This window comes from Trichoderma asperellum, chromosome 5 (genome assembly GCF_020647865.1).
Source record: "Trichoderma asperellum chromosome 5, complete sequence".
Taxonomy (NCBI): Eukaryota; Fungi; Ascomycota; class Sordariomycetes; order Hypocreales; family Hypocreaceae; genus Trichoderma; species Trichoderma asperellum.
In genome coordinates, this window is record NC_089419.1 from 2,229,205 (window position 1) to 2,245,441 (window position 16,237).

The 16,237-nt window shown below is 50.2% G+C and overlaps 5 protein-coding genes across 5 annotated transcripts; all 5 read left to right on the forward strand.

Moving 5' to 3' along the window:
• Positions 1-2,623: 2,623 nt before the first annotated feature.
• On the forward strand, positions 2,624-3,625 carry TrAFT101_008897 (uncharacterized protein). The gene has a single exon (XM_024907895.2). The coding sequence runs from the start codon at positions 2,848-2,850 to the stop codon at positions 3,391-3,393; it is 546 nt and encodes a 181-aa protein (XP_024761679.1). The 5' UTR covers positions 2,624-2,847; the 3' UTR covers positions 3,394-3,625.
• Positions 3,626-4,409: 784 nt separating this feature from the next.
• Positions 4,410-7,051, forward strand: TrAFT101_008898 (uncharacterized protein). The gene is made up of 3 exons (XM_024899813.2): positions 4,410-5,578; positions 5,649-6,589; positions 6,651-7,051. Exons 1-3 carry the CDS (start codon positions 5,029-5,031, stop codon positions 6,693-6,695), a joined length of 1,536 nt encoding a protein of 511 aa, XP_024761678.1. The 5' UTR covers positions 4,410-5,028; the 3' UTR covers positions 6,696-7,051.
• Positions 7,052-8,491: 1,440 nt separating this feature from the next.
• On the forward strand, positions 8,492-11,948 carry POL3 (DNA-directed DNA polymerase delta; the record flags this gene model as incomplete). Its single annotated transcript, XM_024899951.1, has 3 exons — positions 8,492-9,250; positions 9,321-11,134; positions 11,207-11,948. 3 exons carry the CDS (start codon positions 8,492-8,494, stop codon positions 11,946-11,948), a joined length of 3,315 nt encoding a protein of 1,104 aa, XP_024761677.1.
• A 212-nt stretch (positions 11,949-12,160) lies between these two features.
• TrAFT101_008900 (uncharacterized protein) lies at positions 12,161-12,584 on the forward strand (the record flags this gene model as incomplete). The annotated part of the gene is made up of 2 exons (XM_066128464.1): positions 12,161-12,339; positions 12,440-12,584. 2 exons carry the CDS (start codon positions 12,161-12,163, stop codon positions 12,582-12,584), a joined length of 324 nt encoding a protein of 107 aa, XP_065984583.1.
• A 1,237-nt stretch (positions 12,585-13,821) lies between these two features.
• GDH2 (NAD-dependent glutamate dehydrogenase) lies at positions 13,822-16,149 on the forward strand. Its single transcript, XM_024910560.2, has 4 exons — positions 13,822-14,359; positions 14,439-14,664; positions 14,732-14,781; positions 14,842-16,149. Exons 1-4 carry the CDS (start codon positions 14,314-14,316, stop codon positions 15,876-15,878), a joined length of 1,359 nt encoding a protein of 452 aa, XP_024761676.1. The 5' UTR covers positions 13,822-14,313; the 3' UTR covers positions 15,879-16,149.
• The last annotated feature ends 88 nt before the right edge of the window (positions 16,150-16,237 follow it).

Here is a 16,237-nt window from a genome sequence, read left to right on the forward strand (position 1 = left end):
AGTACTACTACCTCCCAACTAATACAGCACTAGCAGTAGCGAAGCCAGAGTGGAGCTCCAAGTGAGACACCACTGCTGCATCTGTAAGACTCCAATTACTGCTTTCGCGGTGGAACATGGGTTTCTCGGCAGCAGTGATACTATATCTGTACCAAGCCGAGTTTGGCAGAGAAGGCAGTTGATACGGGCTTTACTTAAACCCATTATAGCCTGTTGGATGACTCGGCTGGTCCCAGAAAAGTATAGAGGAGTAGGCAAACCAGCGCTAGCATCGAGATGAGATAAACGCGGAGCATGCGCGAGGAGATATTATACCAGCATGTCAGAGAGAGAGCACACACAGAATCACCTCTCAGTTCCCGGTTTTTATCTGCCTTTTACTTACACGTAGGCATCATCATGCAACTATGGCCGCCGTAGTCTCATCCGCACCCGCATTGGCCCCCCGTCTTAGTTAATGCATTGAAGACGGCGGCTTTCTCACAGGAATTGGATCGTGAATGCCCAAGTACATACTATGTAACAGCAATACTGCATTGTATGCATGTCGCCCCCAGTCATGCAGGTCCCCCTACAACGCTGTTGGTAAGATGCAGAAATCCTTCCAAGTTGACAGGTTGGTACACTAACCAATAGTCCCGGTTGACAGGTAATCTACCAGCACCGCACTAGCCAAGCACTGCCAAAGGGCGTCTGACAACTTTTCGTTGGCGCGGGATTCGCGCGGCAGCCGGAGACGGACATGTGAGCTGCTGTACCTCCATCGCTGCGCGGAGTGCTATGGCGGGAACAAGTACTCGATGGGTTGCATCGTCGACTACCTAGCGATCCTTGGCCATGGGGGCCGCAGGATGGCGAGCGAGCTTGATGTTGGCGCTTGGCCAACGAAACACATTGCTGGGTTCGTCGTCGACAAGGGCCGAAACCTGGGAGTCGGGTAAATGGCGATTGGATGTCGAAAATGCCGTCGTGTGCTCTGCAGTCTGTACTGCATGCTGTGCTGCTTTAGTGCTACGGGGGAGATAGAGCATGTCCTTTAACTCCGAACATACTCCGTGCATTTGTCTCAGCATTTGTGGTACATTCGGTATTTTGAAGATGGTAGGCACATGCAGCAGCAATACAAGTATGAGAGCTTCAGCATTGTATCTCGGCTGGCTCTGAGTTATCTTAGACTAGGTATTACAAATGTACTTTGTAATGCCAGCCATCGGATGGATTCTATCACCCGGCGTATGTATGATATTCTCGTAGAACTCTCACCCACGTACATAGGTAGTAGTATACAGTACGCCGTTTACAGGGGTTTTGCGGGTGTGGCGATGAGCAAACTTGACTCAAGCGACAGTCCCCTGGAAGAGGTTTGCCTCCAGCCCTTGCATCACGGTTTGATTTCCCCTCTTGATGACTCCTTTCTACACAAAAGTACTGCAATCGCATGCACCATGGGAGTCCAGTAGTAATGCTATAGTCGCCGTGCTACCTAATGCTAACCCTGCTAGTTAGTAGTTCGCCGACACCTTGGATCCTTGATCCCCCACTGGATCATGCATTTCACCAAGTCGGCGTTATCCAATGTAGGCAGCCAACGCGCATCTGTTAGCGGCAGCGCGTTGCTCGACTTGAATCTGATCTCTGATCACCGGAAGCGCCTCAGTACATGTACTTGGACTAGGTTGACAGGGTTGGCCGGGCGGCAGTCTTCCCCTAGTGTCATACAGGCACATCCACGTTCACGTGGGCAGAAAACTAACATACTTCAAGCTGTATACCGCTGCTATCAAGACTGGCACTAAAGTGCTATGAGTAGTTTCCATGCTACTATTCAGGTAGGTGAAGAAATGCCTCGGTTCGTATGGCTTGTAGCGGTAATACCTACATACACTATGTACTGCTGCTGCCGTGTCATCGTCGTATCAATACGTGTCTTGCATGCATCTCCCCTCTCTTATACGGAGTGCTATGGAGAGCTCCATTCTGCATGTAGATGTAGGCATGTCGGTTGGCATCTTCTTGCGGTCAGCCAAAATAAGCTGACAACGCCGGGTTGAACTATATGCCTGAATGGCTCTACGCCATGCTGGTACAGAAGTGGTGGCAACTGGAGATGTGTGACGCTCTACTCAACTCGATAGAAGAGCTCGGATGCATGTACCTCTGTTCTGGCTGATTCATGTTTCTCTTAATTTACATACAGTAACACGGCGGAACCAGAGCAGCGGTCCAACAGAAAGCATTTTGAGCCATGCATGCATGCGGCCCGCACCAACAGGCTGCTAGCTTCCGCGGTGCTGGAAAGAGGATGCAAAGCGAGTTGATGATCTCGCTTATAATGATGCATGTAGATGGTAGATGTTAGGTTCTCTGTAGTTCTTGAACCAACCGCACGCGCTGTTCCCCGGATCTCGACAAGATCCTAATCACTTGCCAGGCTCAGCTCATAAGTCCTACTAATTAGTAGTTTCCTACATGCGTGGCTGATGGTAAATCATTCCTCAGCGCCAACCAAAAATTGAGCCCATCGTCTGAGGTTTACTGAATGGTGGAGGACAAAGCGAGCACCGCTGGAGGCCGGCAGAAGTCGCCTGATTGGCCACATCAAAGAGCCGCCCCGCAAAAAAGTTGCGATGATTTGAGCAACCGATTTGAATCTTCTGGCTCTACCATCCGTCACTGCTAATCTCTGATTGCGCATTCCATAAGCTGTGCCGCGCACTCCAATCGAACCGAATTGCTAAGAGAGCATACGTATTGCATTGACATCTTTCTCTTGTCCGCATCTCACCATTTTGGCGGTGCACACACCCTTGCCGGTCCCTGCGATATACCACAATCAGAGATTAAACCATGTCTGAGCAACCCGAAACGCCTCTCCCCCCTCGCAATGAATTCATACACAAGGCAGCGCTCGCCGGAGCAATCATAACCCCTCTAGCCATGCTGCTCCCTCCCAGAAAAGCCGATATCCGACTGTTTGTGCTGGTGGGAACGTTTTCGCTCTGCACCAACCAGCTTGCGTACGAATACACAGGACAGTCTGTATACGGCCGACTTGGGAGCCGAGTGGGGTCAATATTCGATACGAGTTTGCCAGAAGGCGCAAAAAGGACACAGCAGTTGTTAAAGGAGCAGAAGGAGAGAGAGGCTGCGCACAAGCAAAAGCAGGAGGAGACGAAAAATTCTGTGCTGAAGGATATCTGGATGGGCGGCGAAAGCGAGGGCTGGAAAGAGAGGAGAGCGGAAGAGCATAACAAGAGCTTCCAGGAGGGCAAAGGCATGAGCGACATCATCTTTGAGCAGGTTGCCGATGTATTCAGTGGAAATTGGAGAGGGAAGGGAAAGGCTGACGAATCGTCTTCATCTGATGACTCGCAGGGAGAGAAGAAGAAATAGATTTGGAAGAGGGGAGGTCTACGATGACGAGAATGACGTTGGAGATGTGACATAGCATCTGTCCATGGTTGCTTCACGTGTATTATATGTACTTGTTATATGTTTGTTTGATTATGAGATACATGTATGGAAAAATGATCTAAATGATGGTAGCCTGTTCAAGATTTAAAAAAAAAGTATTGCATAGAGAGCGTCAGTGGATTTTCTACTAATGAGCAAACACGAGAGAGAGAAACAAAGAAGAAGCCGTTCAACTCGGCCAATACTATGCTATGTAAATAAAGGATCGCCACACTTGACAAGACCAAATCAAGCAATCCAAGCTTGAACCGATAATCATTCGAGCCTTTGTCATGCTTCCCGTCTGAGCATAGGTACCTAATGCCTGCCTAGGTAGTCTGTGGAGTTCGCGCCAAGTGTTTTTTGACTGATTTGCTCCATAGTTACGGGTACTTATTTGTATGTTGCTTACTTGCAATGTCAATAGGCTTTCACGGAGATTTACAGTTTAGGGAATAATTCGCGGACTACATAGCTTTCGTATGCAAGGTGAGACTGATCAGATCTGATCTCATGGGTGAGCCGTGTAAGACAAAGGCGTGGAATGGAGAGCATGGTGCGAAAGTCGCAGCGTCTGTCCAGCGCACAAAGAGCTGCTAAAAGTATACGAATGCACGCAGCGGAAACAAACAAACATCACGAGGGAAAAGATGCTTGAACATGCATCCAGCTCTGCGCCGTGCAGGGGCAAAACAATAGGCTGCCCGCCCTCCATCGGCTCTAGCTGGTCCAAAATAGCAGCCTCTCTGGCTGCTCATGAGCCTCCGATCGACCAGCACAGCCCAGCCCCCCTGGATCCACCGCGTCAGCGCTCTTGCGCATGCCATGCCGTGGGACTCGACGACGCTGGGTATTGAAAGGAGATGTGCGCTGCTTGTTTCATCGCGGAGCCAGGACAGGCGGTGCATGCAGCCACTTTTCGCTGGGGCTCGTATTCCAAACTATGTATCTGTGGCGTTGCGTTTCTTTGTTCCAGGCAGCGGTTCTGCTTCATTGCTTCATTGTCGCTGTCAACTTGATAATCTCCTCGGCTCAGTCGTTTCAGCCTGCCCGGCCCTGTGCCTTTTGACGTCCCCCGCTGAGCTCCCGAGGCCTGAAACACCGGTAAGCCAGCCCTGTGCCAAACCGCCAAACGAGTCTGGTGGCAATTTGGCGATCCATTGCTGCAAGAGAGCACAGACCCGGCAGCGCACCGACTCCAGTCTCCAGTCTCCAGTCTACATGCACACATCAATACTGCTAAGCTATGCTGGCTTGGCGGCCTGTACGAATCACACCCACACAGCCTCGACTACCGCAATGCTTGGCTTTTTGATCGTATCCACTACGTAATCGCCCGTTAGCCAACTTTAACCAGCGCAGGACCAAGACATGCTATTTCACTTTTCTCTCCTTCATACCTACACCAAGGCAGCTTCTGTTCTGCTCACGATACGCTGATTCTGTGGACATAGAAGACGTTCGCTCGTTGCCGAGGCCGGCCCTTGATTTTGCCTCGTACGCTCTTTGTCTGTTTATCCCCCCTCCTTAATCTTTTGTGCGTGGCGTTAGAGCCCGCGGGACAGCCCGTTCGCCATGGCAGCAAATAACTACTACTATGGCGATAACCGGCAGCCTCAAAGCCACCAATCTCCCCCTTACTACGATCACACGCACGCGCCATCCGCAGACTCGGACCTCCCGCAGGCGTACAACCCAGGCTATTCGGATGCTCATTATGGGAGCCCATACGGCGCTCCTGTAAACCACCAGGGCCAGACAGGTGCGTCGCCGTTTGATACCGTCTTCGACGATCACGCATACCCAACGAATGCGCATCCAGGCCCGGGCGGCGCGAGTAGCAGCGACATCTCCCAGCAGGGCTTCTACCACCAAGACACGAGCTACTATGGATCGAGGACGGAAAACATCCCGTTGCAAGACCACACGAGCAAATCGCCTGACATCACCGACCACATCTACGACGCGCCGGCCGACCAGTCAAACCAGAGGCGGGATAAGAGAGGCAAGGTTCGGGTTGGAGAGCTGGGCATGCTAGGCGCCAACAGGAAGCGCATCCCATGGCTGGTTTACATCTTTTCGATAGCGCAAGCCGCTGTTTTCATCGCCGAAGTGGTGCGCAATGGTAAGGACGCACCCTCGACTCCCCACTGGTGTAAGGAAGCTGGCGACCCTAACAATAATGATTCTGATAGGTATACTAACGGGCTCTCCCATCATGATTAAGCCCCAGTTCAACCCCATGATCGGCCCATCGACACAGGTTCTCATCAACATGGGCGCCCGATATGTGCCCTGCATGCACAATATCAAGGAGATTCAGGGTTCTACCATTGAGGTGCAGTTTCTTTGCCCCAACGCCACAAAGAGCACGCAATTCTGCCCTCTTTCGGAGCTGTGTGGCTTCGGCGGCGACGTCCCTAACCCCAAGTTTGACGGCAACGCAAATCAATCGCCTGCGCCCAACCAGTGGTTCCGCTTCATCATTCCTATATTCATGCATGCCGGACTTATCCACATTGGCTTCAACTTGCTTATGCAGCTCACCATCGGCAAAGAGATGGAGATTGCAATTGGATCCATTCGATTTTTCCTTGTCTACATGAGCGCTGGCATCTTCGGCTTCGTCATGGGAGGCAACTACGCTGCCCCTGGCATAGCCTCCACGGGAGCTTCAGGCTCTCTGTTCGGCATCATTGCTCTTACTTTGATCGATCTGCTATACTCATGGAAGGACCGCCGAAGCCCCGTCAAAGACCTGCTCTTCATCATAATTGACATGGTTATTTCTTTTGTGCTTGGCCTGTTACCTGGCCTGGACAACTTTTCTCACATTGGAGGATTCTTGATGGGCCTTGTCTTGGGTATCTGCCTTCTCCATTCTCCTAATTCGTTGCGGCGGAGAATTGGTCCAGATCCGTTTTATTCGGCGGTACCAGGAGCACAAGATCCAGATACTGTTCCTTTTTACAAAAACCCAGTTGGATTTTTCAAAGGAAGGAAGCCTCTGTGGTGGGCTTGGTGGCTTGTCCGAGCAGCCGCTCTTGTGGCGGTTATCGTCGTCTTTGTTGTTCTGATTCACAACTTTTACAAGATTGGTACCACCTGTAGTTGGTGCAAGTATCTTAGTTGCCTTGTGAGTTATGCTTTTGATCGTCCTTTTTGCTAATTCATGAACAAACGCTGACTCCTTCTAGCCTGTTAATGGTTGGTGCGATCTCGGAACTATCCAGGTGCAATAAGGGGTAGGGACGATAGACGATATAAAAGGGCCAAAGAAAGAATAGAGACGTCTAGATTTTTGCTTTGACCCGCCTTCTGGGTTGATGACAAGAATAATAGGGTGAAAAAAAAAAAAAAAAGGAAGACATAAATGGGCGAGAGGATTATTTACATCTTATACAGCGCTGGCGTTCAGGGGTGAGGGAGAGATCATGGTTACACGCAAGACAAAGACAAGGGGGGTAGATGATGGCACCCATGGCATGTGCGACAAGTCTGCTTACCGCCTTGCAGTTTGTATATAAACAGTTATTATTGTATTCTTTAGTTTAAACGGCTTCCATGACGATTAATATAGGGAATTGAACAAGTGGAGAGCGGCGTTGCTTGCTATTTGTTCGTTTTAAGAGTCATAGACTTGTATGGCCCAGGTGATGGATGCATCCGGCCACTTTTGCGTTACATTTCGGCAACACGAAGGCAGCTGTTTGCCCGCGCAGACTCCAAGTCACGCGACTTGTTACCTAAGAAGCTGCTGCCAAGCTGCTGAATGTTGCATCAGTAACTGAGCCCCGGCTAAATGTTCTATTTTTACCATGTAGGATCCTTTGTCCTCTCTGCCTCTCCTCTCACTCCTTTTCTTCTCCTCTGTGCCTCATGGTTTCTTCTGCAAATGTGCCCATCTTCGCACAAGCTGCCACCTACCCCTTCAAGCACATGATCATGATGACCAGAAGCATGCCATGACAAACTCAGAATCTTTATCTTAGATCAAAAGAATCACAAATGACGCAGAGGTAAGAAAAAGGCCACAATTTAGCTACTTCCTCGCATGCTATTTCATGATGAATGTTCTTCAAATGCATGGCTTAACTGAATGATCCCGCAAGGGACGTGTGTTGAGCAACAAGAATACACCTCTGATACGACAGCTTGCTTTCTTCCTTGCCTCTTTCTCAGATTTCTTGCCAGCTTCTACCGGGGAATTCTTACTAATTGGGAAAATAGGAGATGAGCAGATGAGGCCGATCTGTCAGCAGAGTGCTGCTCTAGCATTGCGCGGCTGTCTCGACTCATACGCTCTGAAGCTGCCTCATGTGCTACCCGTAGCGATTCACAGGTCCCGCAGCTTTGCTTATTCGTTCGAATATTCCATCAAGTATCTACACAGTTTTATATACTTAGGTACTACAGTAGCATTTCGTACAATACCTATTACTGGGTACTAAGTAGGTAGTCTTGGAGCGTCTTGCTACTCTGTAGATGAGGGGCTGCTGAAGCTCTAAAGATTCCTCAGTGGTGACTCCAACTCTCCACAGTAGTTGTGACCGCCTAGTACGCTAATGCTGCCTTTCGATTGCCAATGACCAGCCTGTAATAGCGAATATATTATTCTTCACCAAAAGCCATAGATTGAGTCTGTTCTAGCCTGTGTGGTGGCGTCTTGTTGTGTGGAATCTCTGCGCCAAAGTAGGGGAAAAGCTGGTTCCTGTGCCTGGAGGTAAGTTTAGTGGCGGGAGCCCCCGGAAAAAGCTGCTTAGTGCGGAATACAGTGGCGAGAGAACGCCAACTCACGTGCAAAAGCCCATTAAACAACGGGTGGGACCCCGTCACGTCACGGTCCAAAGGCGCGTATGTGCCGGCATCTGGAAATATTACCGTGTCGGCCGTGAAGCGAGAAATCCCACCTTTCTCTCCCGCGACCAGCAATTCGCTTCACAGACCTCTGGGATCCGTCTCATGACGACAAGTAGCTGGCCTTGATCTTTCTTGGTACGCACGTCCTAGAAAGAATAACAGCGGAAAGAAGATCATCATGGCTGCTACGGTTGTCCCCCAGAAGCGGGTGCTGGGCGAGTCCCGCACTGGCCAGAATATATCCTCGTCGCCATCGAATCTCAAGAAGCGAAAGACCGATGTGGATGAACCCGTGCCAACACCTCGCTTCCTCAGCTCACAGAAGCCTGTGGGATCTAGGCTGGGGGCCGGCCAGCCCAAGAGCGCATTCGAATCCGAAGTCCTCGAGAAGCTCAGCCAAGATATATCAGAACGCAAGCAGAACAACACAGAAAAGGACCAGGCATGGGACCGACCGCCGGTGACGGATTTTGTCCCATCTCGAGACAACCTCTGCTTCCAGTCCATTGAGGCCGAAGAGGGCACGCTGAATGGCGGCAAGGTCACCGTGAAGCTCTTTGGCGTGACGATGGAGGGGCACTCCGTCATGCTGCATGTCACCGACTTCAAGCACTATCTTTACGTGGCTGCGCCATTGTCCTTTCAGCCAAAGGACTGCGCTCTATTCAAGGCATACCTTGAGACGCAGGTCGCGCAACACCAGCCTGCGATCCATTCGGTCAGCTTGGCCATGAGAGAAGACATATATCACTACCAGGGCAACGTACAGAGTCCCTATCTCAAAATCACAGTAACGGACCCCAAGTTTATACACTCGGTGCGATCGACAATAGAGAAGGGGCATGCGAATTGGAAAGGCATGTGGGGAGTTTTGGAAGGTGGTCTACGGACGTATGATAATATTCAATATGTGCTACGATTCATGGTAGATTGCAAGGTAAGAATTTATTCTGCTGCCCATTTAACCTACCCCCAAGAGTGTTGTGGCTAACATACCATTCAATTAGATTCAAGGCATGTCATGGGTGGAAGCCCCTGCTGGTAGCTACAGCTTAATCCCAGAACACAGCCGGCAATCCAACTGCCAAATCGAAGCCGAAATCAATTATGCGGATCTTATTGCCCACAAGCCAGAAGGAGAGTGGGCCAAGATGGCTCCTCTGCGTATCCTATCCTTCGATATTGAGTGTGCTGGACGCAAAGGAATCTTCCCCGAAGCCAACGTGGATCCCGTTATTCAAATTGCAAACGTCGTGACCAAATACGGAGAGAAGAAGCCCTTTATCCGAAATGTCTTTTGCTTGGATACTACCAGCCCCATTGTGGCCACGCAAATCCTGGATTATGAAAAAGAGGAGCAGATGCTCCACGAGTGGCAGCAGTTCCTCGTCCGGGTTGACCCAGACGTCATTACTGGATACAATATTTCCAACTTTGATTTCCCTTACCTTCTTGATCGTGCAAAGCACCTGAAAGTACACGGCTTTGAATACTGGTCCCGCATTCCCAGCAAGCCCTCCAAGGTGAAGGATACCAACTTCACAAGCAAACAGATCGGTAGCCGAGACACCAAAACCACAAATACCAATGGCAGATTACAGCTCGACATGCTGCAGTTAGTGCAGCGGGATCACCACCTGCGAAGTTACACCCTCAACTCTGTGTGCTCACAGTTCTTGGGCGAGCAAAAGGAAGATGTGCATCACACCATGATTACAGAACTGTTCAACGGAACACCCGAGTCGAGACGTCGTCTAGCGCTCTACTGTTTGAAGGACGCCTATCTTCCGCAGAGACTGATGGATAAGCTGTCTTGTATGGAAAATTATACAGAGATGGCCAGAGTCACGGGTGTCCCATTCAACTTCTTGCTTTCACGTGGACAGCAGATCAAATTCGTGAGCCAGCTTTTCCGAAAAGCACTGGAACAGAAGCTAGTCATCCCTAATATCTCCCCTCAAGGGACAGATGCTCAGTATGAAGGCGCGACAGTTATTGAGCCGACAAGAGGATACTACGATGTACCTATTGCTACGCTGGATTTTGCTTCTCTGTATCCAAGTATCATTCAGGCACACAACCTTTGCTACACAACTTTGTTAAGACCTGGAGATGCAGAGAGGTTTAATCTCGTAAAAGATGTGGATTATATCATCACCCCTAATAAAGATCAGTTCGTGACGGCCTCAAAGCGCAAGGGTTTACTCGCTCAAATTCTTGAAGAATTGCTTGCCGCCAGAAAGCAAGCCAAGCGAGAGCTTGCCCAAGAGACAGATCCCTTCAAGAAAGCTGTGCTGAACGGTAGACAGCTGGCGCTGAAAGTCAGCGCCAACAGTGTTTACGGCTTGACGGGTGCAACAACAGGAAAGCTGCCGTGTCTCGCAATCGCAAGTAGCACAACTAGTTTCGGCCGTCAGATGATTGAGAAGACGAAACGAGAGGTGGAGGAGAGGTACAATATCGCAAACGGCTATGCCCACGATGCCCAGGTCATCTACGGTGATACCGATTCCGTCATGGTTAAATTTGGAACCAAGGATCTCGCAGAGGCGATGAAACTTGGCGAAGAAGCCTCCAAATATGTATCAGAGAAGTTCCCGAAGCCAATCAAGCTGGAATTCGAAAAGGTCTATTTCCCGTATCTTCTCATCAACAAGAAGCGATATGCCGGGCTGTACTGGACAAGGACGGAAAAATACGACAAGATGGACACCAAGGGTCTGGAAACGGTGCGACGCGATAACTGCTTGCTAGCGCAGACCGTTATCGAAAAAGTCCTGAGAATGATTCTTATTGACCGAGACGTTCAAGGTGCACAAGAGTAAGTGGAATGTTATTTGGGTTGTGTTGTGTTGTTCAGAATCACTAACATCTTTAAAAAAAAAAAAAAAAGCTACGTCAAAAATACGATTGCAGATCTGCTGCAGAATAAGGTTGACATGTCGAAACTGGTCATCACAAAGGCCCTCACCAAAGAGGATTATGCAGCCAAGCAGGCCCACGTCGAGCTTGCGCAAAGGATGAAGAAGCGTGACGCCGGCTCGGCTCCTGGTCTTGGCGATCGAGTGGCGTATGTCATGGTGAGGGGTGCGGCGGGAGCCAAAAACTTTGAAAAGTCAGAGGATCCAATCTACGTCCTGGAGAACAACGTGCCGATCGACACTAAATACTATTTGGACAACCAGTTGGCGAAGCCGCTTGGCCGTATTTTTGAGCCCATTCTTGGTGAGACAAAGGCCAGGTCTCTGCTGAATGGAGACCACACGCGCATCATCTCCGTTGCGGCCCCCACGGTGGGAGGACTCATGAAGTTTGCCAAGAAGACGCAGACGTGCATGGGGTGCAAGAAGCCACTCACAGGCCAGCACGAGAGTGCAGGCGCAGTGTGTAGCGACTGCGCGCCCCGTGTAGGAGAGCTGTACAACAAGACGTTGGATCGGGTATCAGACCTGGAGGTGCGGTTTGGACGGCTGTGGACGCAATGCCAGAGATGCCAAGGCAGCATGCACTGCGAAGTTATTTGCAGTAGCAAGGACTGCCCCATTTTCTACATGCGGATGAAGGCTAAGAAGGATTTGGAGGACGCAGGCAAGGAGCTTTCCAGATTTGATGCAGATCAAGCAGCTATTTGGTGAGAGAGGGGGGTGCAAAAGGCGAGTGAGTGAGTGGAGAGATGTATAATGATGCACGCAACCCTTTCTTTTCCCTTGTTGATCTACTTTTATCTCCTTGTTAAGCGAGGAGAGCTAACATCAATTTGCTGTTGTATTCATCATTGGATGTGTATGATGTAATATGAGTGGAATAATTCGATGCCAAAGGACGCGGAAGAGGAGGCGGTCGTGCTATGATGATGGCACACTCCATGGTGTATGGGATCATGTATATCACAGCTTTTGATTTTATTCATTTATTTAGTCGGAATAGCGTATCATTGAGGATAAAGAAGGAAGAGCATTTCAGGATCATATTACGTCCAGCAATTATTAGACGAGATGTTGAATTCTTGCATGGCATCGCCGAGAGGTGCGTATATACGTTCGGCGCTGATGGAATGCAGCGCCTGGCTTATTCCGAGGCCCAAACCGACTGCCGCTAATACTATTATGCGCATTTCATATGCTAGTCTCAGATTATTGTTGCTCGCCTCCCGCGCGTTTGTCAGGCCAGCAAATAATCTTGGCGTGGCGGTTTCCCGTGCCACTCCGATACCGCACTTTGCCGCCTTGAAGGGTCCTGGATCTTGTCTGGCCTATTATATTGTCGGTTGATAGATATCGCTGGTGTATGGTTTCGGCATCGATGGGTAAGGGCGATTCGTACTGCGGGATGACGGGAGAATTCGGAGAAAGGGGAAGTTGTATAGATGCGCAATATACGTAGAATGCATCCATATACTAGAGACGCTATATCGGGCCTATTTGGGAATTTGCCTATTGAAGCCTTTTCAATGCGATGGTGCCGAGCACATGTTTGTGTTACGATTCGCACTAGAGAAGAGACGCTGTGAAAAAATCATAGTAATAATAATAATAATAATTAATTAATTAAATTAAATTGAAGTAAAGTGAAATTGAAGAAAAAGCGTTTTAAACTCTGATACGAGTACTACTATTGCTAGTAGCAGCACTGTATGTACGACGGCATATGCTGATGTGCAATCTGAAATGCATACGGTGGCGTCACCTCCCAAGGTCGAGATAAGGATTTGGGTTGCCTATGGCCTGCCACGTAGACCACCAAGGTAAGCGTCCTCTCAATGGCGCAGACTCGCATCACTGGCTGATTTGCATCTCCAATTACACATGTCATGCCAAAAAATAAAATAAATGCATTACACAGATAGACTATCTATATCTTAAGCCTCCGATGCTGGTGGAAACAGCGTCGCGTGCCGGTTACGGCGCCCCGGCAGCCAGCCGCGCTGCGATTGGACAATGGCCATGGGCGAACGCAATTGTATCTTCAAACCGTCACGGCGCAACTGGCCAATCACGGCGGACGGGGTCGCTCGGATAGGGACATTGATAAAATGGGCGCTAGTCAAGCCGCAGATATCGGTTGTTGAAGTCGGCGTTTTTTTTTTTTTGCGTGTGTCTTTATTTGGTGGATCGGCTTTTTTTGTATTGTTGCTCTTTTAATTATCGATATGGTTTACTTGATGAGATCATGGCTTGGTAGATAGATAGCAAGATATCGAGCCGCCACGCTACTAGCAGTAGTACATATTTTTATGTATACACACACTCCTCCTCTTCCCCCAGTGTGTTGGCTGATTTCAAACCATATTGTGCGGCAATCGGTCCTTGTGTGTGTGTGTGTGTGTGTTTCTGTGAGACGCAGCGTTCAGCCTTGAATTACATCCTTCCCAATATCGCGCGTGGGGCGTCTTCTGCCAGCACCGGTGAGCGATTACGGCGAGGCGCATTAGTTTTTTTCTTTTCCCAGATCTCTCGCATTCTGGCTATAACTGTTTTTGGGTGGTGTTGATGCCACCACTCCAACCCTGTTTCAGGCTCATCTAAGCAGGCACACCCCCCCGTGAGCGACTTTCGGAGCAAAAAGAGAGAGAGAGAGAGAGAGAAAGCTTACAGTAGTGGTGAAGTATCAAGCCATGGCTTAGATCTGTTAGAACGTAACGTCCCATGGGGAGGGGCGTGTGTGGGATGAACGACCCTCCCGGTGGTGTTTTTTTTTTTTTAAATCTTTCTCTTTGTTGCTGAGTTTCGCCGAGAGTGGAAAGTTTAGCTTGGGCTTGGTGATGGGCAATATCCATAAGCAAACAACTATATAGAGCAACGTCCTTCCCGCCACAGACGGGTTTTCCTCTTCTCCCTCCTTCTCTTTCTTCTCTTCATCTCTTCCCATATCCAACTGTCGTGACTTGATTCATCTAGCTGTCGCTTCAAGAGACTTTGAAGGACCAAGCAAACAACGTATATAACCAGATACCATACATCACTTCAGACGACAACGAGGCTCAGCAAGACACCATTCATAATGTCTAACCTTCCTTCCGAGCCCGAATTCGAGCAGGCCTACAAGGGTTAGTCCCTATATCATCCAGCCATTATATATATATATATATATATCTTGCCTATATGTACTAACCCAAATACCAACAGAGCTGGCCAGCACCCTCGAGGACAGCACCCTCTTCCAGGAGCACCCCGAATACCGTACCGCCCTCGAGGTCGCCTCCATCCCCGAGCGTGTCCTGCAGTTCCGTGTCACCTGGGAGGATGACAAGGGCCAGCTGCGCGTCAACCGAGGATACCGAGTCCAGTTCAACTCTGCCCTGGGCCCGTATAAGGGTGGACTTCGATTCCATCCCACCGTCAACTTGTCCATGTAAGAGCCTCTTGCAGTTTCACCGTCTAATAGAAATGAGCCAAGAAAGCTGACAAAAAGTCTGTAGTCTCAAGTTTCTCGGTTTTGAACAAATCTTTAAGAATGCCCTGACTGGCCGTAAGAAATGCCCACCTATTTGATACCTGCTCTGAAGCTAATCATTCATCATCTATATAGTCAGCATGGGTGGTGGTAAGGGAGGTTCAGACTTCGACCCCAAGGGCAAGTCCGACAACGAGATCCGCCGCTTCTGCCAGTCCTTTATGCGCGAGCTGTCCCGCCACATCGGCGCCGACACCGACGTCCCCGCCGGCGACATTGGCGTGTCCGGCCGCGAGATTGGCTACATGTTCGGCGCGTACCGCCAGGCGAGGAACCGGTTCGAGGGCGTCCTGACCGGCAAGGGTCTGAGCTGGGCCGGCAGTCTGATCCGCCCCGAGGCCACGGGCTACGGCCTCGTCTACTACGTCGAGCACATGCTCCAGCACGCCGGCCAGGGCTCCCTCGCCGGCAAGCGCGTTGCCATCTCCGGCTCCGGCAACGTCGCCCAGTACGCCGCCCTCAAGTGCATCGAGCTCGGCGCCACCGTCGTGTCGCTGTCCGACTCCAAGGGCTCGCTCGTCGCGCCCGAGGACGGCGCCTTCCAGCCGGAGCACATCAACGCCATTGCCGACCTCAAGGCCCAGCGACGGCCCTTGACCGACTTCAACTACGCCGACAAGTTCAAGTACTACCACGGCGCCAGGCCTTGGGTCCACGTGGGCAAGGTCGACGTCGCCCTCCCGTCCGCGACCCAGAACGAGATCAACAAGGCCGAGGCTGAGGCTCTCGTCGCCAACGGCGTCCTGGTCGTCGCCGAGGGCTCCAACATGGGCTGCACCCAGGAGGCCATCGATCTGTTCGAGGCCCAGCGCAAGGAGAAGGGCCAAAAGTCCGTCTGGTACGCCCCCGGAAAGGCCGCCAACTGCGGTGGTGTCGCCGTGTCTGGTCTCGAGATGGCCCAGAACAGCCAGCGCCTCACCTGGACCGAGAAGGAGGTCGACGACAAGCTCAAGTGCATCATGAAGAGCGCTTTCCTGGCCGGTCTCGAGACTGCCCAGAAGTATGTCTCTTCCAAGGAGGGCGAGCTCCCCAGCTTGGTTGCCGGCAGCAACATTGCCGGCTTCGTCAAGGTTGCTGAGGCCATGCGCGACCAGGGTGACTGGTGGGCTTAAGCTGCTTGTCTCGACCTTTCATTTGGGGTTTTTCTTTTTTTTTTCTTTGATACCTTCTTCTTTTTCTCTTCGTTTTTTTCTCTTTGGTGTCTTTTAAAATTTTGGGAGACGAGCAAAGGGACGTTTGGCGTTTTGGGCCGGGACTCGGCATGGAATAGATATGATTTGCATAGCATGGCATGATATGGCATTGATATCGGTGGTAGTTGAGATATCCATGATGACGAAAAAAAAGTTGTTAGTGATAGTGATAGTTATGAAATATGACGTCTATTATTGCAAAGGTTTTGTGCCATATCCTCGAAGATTGTGAACAGACAATCACATTTCTCAAACCAATTTATATCGATTTATTTAGA